The 4,676-nt window shown below is 50.9% G+C and overlaps 1 protein-coding gene across 1 annotated transcript; it reads right to left on the bottom strand.

Moving 5' to 3' along the window:
- Positions 1-1,302, bottom strand: LOC123441915. The gene is made up of 2 exons (XM_045118087.1): positions 452-1,302; positions 1-334 (listed from the first exon to the last, which is right to left on the bottom strand). The coding sequence occupies exon 1, from the start codon at positions 1,300-1,302 to the stop codon at positions 466-468; it is 837 nt and encodes a 278-aa protein (XP_044974022.1). The 3' UTR covers positions 1-334; positions 452-465.
- Between the last annotated feature and the right edge of the window lie 3,374 nt (positions 1,303-4,676).

Here is a 4,676-nt window from a genome sequence, read left to right on the forward strand (position 1 = left end):
TGACAGTCAAAACAAAGCCTTCTTATAGATGGAATAATCAACATTACTTGAGACAAGGTTTGGAATAGGTGAGGCAACATTTTGAGTCTTTGATAATCGGCTTTACATCAGACAAGGTCTTGTGATGTAAGTCTACAAAGGATCATTGTTTCACAGCACCCTATGAGGCTACAGGCTATACAGACTACAGAACTGATAATACTTAAGGCAACATGTTGCGGCATCTTGGTTATGTCAGCAACACCAAAATATCAGACCCATGCCATCCTCCACATCTTCAGTGCCCATCCTTCGTCGCAAAAGCTTCAATGCCCACCTGCATCAGCCTTGTAGTCTGCTGGAAGAGAGCGAAATCAGCACACCTAAGACCAGAGCTCAACTCGAACACATAAACAACAGACAAAGACTAATTGGGTATAAGCATGAGCTGTTTTGGGAGGTTAGGAAATACCTACAATGTAGAATTCACAGTTGAGAACCCCCAATGTTGAGATCTGGAATTTGTATATAATCATTCAGCCTCTCAAGTTCATTGTTGAGGTCTGCAATCCTTGTTGCCAGCATTCTAATCTCCTCAGCACATCCTGCAAACCTCGAAAGCATATATTTCTGAAACTCATTAATGTGATCTGCGTATGATTGCTGCTGCATCTTAAGACTCCGGTTTTGCTCATCAGGCCTAACACCCGAAGATGACACGCCACTTCCTTCACACATCTTCTTATACTCGAGAATTGCATCAGAAGACTTCTGAAGTCTTTGTCTGTATTCCTGAAGGATGGCGCACATCAGCTCTTTATCATGGTCGAACCGCGTAATGCTAATGAGCCTTGACTGACGCTGCATCTCTTCGCATTCAACGATAGATCGGATTTGCCTGTCTTTCTCATGCCCCTCCTCCCTCATCTGCTGTATTTCAACTTGAATAGCCCTTAAAAGGCTATCCGCGTCAGAAAATGCAGTTTCCACGGTATGGACACGAGCTCGGAGTTCTTGTGCACAGGCATGGGAGGAACGAGCTGGGGCTGGGGCAACTTGGCTCACCGGCGGCGCGACGGCGTCGTTGAGGTCGAGCCCATCGGGTGGGGCGGGGAGGTCGTGCCGCGGGAAGCCCCCGAGGCCGAGGGTGCCGGGCAGCGCCACGCCGTATTCTCCGCTGCCATGGCTGCCGCCGGCTTGGGCCCGCCGGTCGCGCGGCGCGAAGCTCCGGGGGCAGAGGTCGCCGAGCGGCGCGGCGCCTCGATCATCGCCGCCACCGCGGCCTGCGGCGGCATTGCCGCGGTCGGGCCTGCCGAGGGACATGGGGCGGCCGCTCCGGCTAGGGTTTTCGCTGGGGTTGGGTACGGGACGGGGCCGGGGTTGGGTGGGGAAGGGGGGGCGGCTCTGCTCGGCGTTGGGGTTTTTGCCGAAAGGGGAGGGAAAGAGTGGGAGGCGCAGAGGGGGTTGGTTTGCCCATTGATTTGAACGAATCGAGATATTAATCGGGGATACGCGGCTCGGGGTGCCACGCCTGGCTGAGCAGCGGGGCCACCAGAGGTGTGGCACCCAACGGTCGGCGAGCGCACGCTGGTGGGGAAACGTCCGTGACGTTCCGCGAAAGGCCCGAGAGGGTGTGACAGGACGAAGACGAATGACCGAGATGGTAAACGACGAGACAAGACGAGAAGGTACGCCAATGGCGACCGAGAGGCTAGCCTGTAGGTTTTCCTGCTCATCAAGAGCATTGTCAGTACCCTTTAAATGTTTTGCGATCCATATTTCACACGAACAAGTACGGTGACCTCTGGAAATGAATGATTAGACCAACCGGCCAACCCAAACCAACGGTGATGTTATCCGTTTTTCATTATGTTCGTTCGTTTTAGGATTTTGTCGGCAATGCATTCAACGCGTCGTTTCATATTTTTTCGCGCCAAGTCTGCTCTTCGTAATTAAAATTCAGCCTATCCCAGCTCATCTCAGCCTAGTTTCGGTCCATCTTAGTCAGAATTCAGTCATTATACTTAAGTTGGGCCTACCCTTTAAATTCGTCCTAGATTCGTCCGTCGGCTAGCCGTCGATTTTTAATAAATACAAATTTTAAAAGCAAATTAAATAACATAGTTCTACAATCGAAATAAAATATACCAAAGTTATACAAGCCGTTTTACAAGCCTGATAAAAAATAAATTGTCTTAAAAAGATACATCTATTGGTTCTTAACATGATCTCACATATGCTTAATCAAATTATCTTGCAACTGAATATAAGTTTACCAATCACGCATTTCATGATGGATTTGGATGAACTATGCAATCGATGCCGCTCCTCCACCATGCCGAGGCACCACATTGTCACCGTGAAACTCAAACCCTTGATCGTGGAGATGTTCCAAACGTTCATCCTCTACGATAGTATTGTGCGTGATCACACAAGCAGTCATCTATTTCCATAACTTCTTGGTGCTCCAAGTTCTAACAGGATATCGAACTATGCCCCATCGAGATTGCAGAACACCAAAGGCACGCTCGACAGCACGCTCGACATCCTTCCCAACACTCTCTTGCTCTTGGGCAAATCTTTTCCTCTTCTCTCTGACGGGGTTGGAGATTGTCTTCATAATAGTGGTCCACTGTGGATAGATTCCGTTAGTTAGATATTATACTTTGTTGTAGTTGTCACCGTTGATGTTAACATTGGCCGGCGGGTTGTTGCCTTCGGCAAGCCTTGCAAACACCGGCGAACGTTGAAGCATGTTGATATCATTGTGTGATCTGGCCATGCCAAAGAAAGAGTGTCAGATCAAGAGATTTTGAGATGCCACGGCCTCAAGTATGACAGTGCAAGCCTTGACACGGCCCTTGTACTGTTCTTACCAAGCAGAAGGACACTTCTTCCACTCCGAGTGCATGCAGTCTACTGCCAAGCATCCCTGGGAAGCCCAGTTGGCATTGGTCACCAACAAGCGGGCTGTGTCTCGAGTAGTCAGCTCTCTCAAGTACTCAGGGCCAAACACTGCAACCATGACCTTGCAAAATCTGTACAATGACTCTAGGCACGTAGACTCACTCATAGGGACGTACTCATCGATAAGATCACCGGGTACTCTGTAAGCAAGCATCCGAATAGCTGCAGTGCATTTCTGATAAGATGAGAAGCCAATCTTTCCAATGGCATCCTCATTACACTCGAAGTAGTCATCGTATCCGACCACCCCCTCTCAAATTCGGTTGAAAGCATGCCTAGCCATTCAGAAATGCCGCCGGAATTTCTGATGTTTGAACAACGAATTGGTTGTGTCAAAGTAGTCCTTCCATGGAAGGAAATGACCGCTCTCTCGGTTGTGATTCAACGCCGGAACATGCCCCGGAATCGAGCCCCGGAACAACGACCGCTTCCTATTAAGGTGGTCATGGACCAACATAGCAAGCAGCATCTCCTCGTTGTCAGATGAGGAATCGTCGGAGTCGCACAGAACATTATGGAAAAAGAACTCATCGACGTAGTCCATTTGTACCTTGAGGCAAACTATCGAATAGCTTGCGGGAGTGGACGACCAACTGACCGACGACGTCGGATTGGGGTTGGGGAAGCTGTGGTGCCCCGACGACGATGTGGCCGATGGCGTGGGTAGGCAGCGGCGATGCCGCGGACACGACTATTGGGCGGCGACGACGATGGGGTGGGGGCGAGGCGAGGGCTAGCTGTCGGTAGGGGTGGAGAAAGACGAATGTGCCACCGACTAGCGGGCCAGGGGAAGGAGTACACGCGCATCGTCCGCGTCTGCTCTGTGTCCGCGCCGACCAAAATCAGGCTCAAAATTGGGCTGGGAATGGATCCGCACGCAGACTAAAAGTGGACGCGCATCCATTTGGGTCGACGCGTTGGGACAAATTTTCTGTCCGCGCAGACCCCAAACGAACGGTGGCGGACGAAATGGGTCGCTCCATTGGAGTTGCCCTTAGAGAATCTACAATCAGACCATTCAAACGCTCGTCAAACTTCTGGGCAGGTCGTCCGATGACTGTCCGGTCCCAAAAATTCGACCGAGACGAACCTCTCAAACCGGCCTCAAACGCCCGGGCTAACCGGCACCCGCCATTTCCAGCCCAAATATAGGGCAGATATGGGGGAGACCGGGCACGCTCGCCACATCGGACCTGATAGCCTGACCCTATCACAAATTGTACCAAATCCACACCGCATAATTGCTAGATCCATTTCCTGTTTTCTCTCTTCTTCCTCCGCGCGTCGTCCGTCTCGCAGCTCTGTCGCCGCGCGCTCCGTAGCCTAGTAGCCTCTGCCACCCCAGCCGCTCGGTCAAAGGGATCATCTTTCCCGACCTCTCTGCACAGGACATCATCACTGGCCCGAAAGACACGCGGTACGTCCAGCAACTCTCTAGTTGTGCGTTGCACCGGATGTGTTCGACATGATGTGTGGCCGGATTTGTTGCCCTAATTTTTAGTAGAAACGATGGATTATGATACTTCGTCCGGCGAGGAGTATGGACAGACGGAGCTTGATCAACTGATTCAAGATGAATTCTTTGATTCATCGGATTCAGACGAAGAAGTGGACATGATGATGCTCATGAGCATGCAAGAGGAAATGGATCGGGAAGTGGAGCATATTCTCAGTTTCAAGGGATCAATCAAAGGGAGAAGACTCATCAATCGTGCTAGGGTAGCCGGAGT

The sequence above is a fragment of the Hordeum vulgare genome, chromosome 3H (genome assembly GCF_904849725.1).
Source record: "Hordeum vulgare subsp. vulgare chromosome 3H, MorexV3_pseudomolecules_assembly, whole genome shotgun sequence".
In the NCBI taxonomy this organism is placed as follows: Eukaryota; Viridiplantae; Streptophyta; class Magnoliopsida; order Poales; family Poaceae; genus Hordeum; species Hordeum vulgare.

Coding starts and splice junctions, on each gene's coding strand:
- LOC123441915 (XM_045118087.1), bottom strand. CDS start 1,302: ATGTCCCTCGGCAGGCCCGACCGCGGCAATGCCGCCGCAGGCCGCGGT.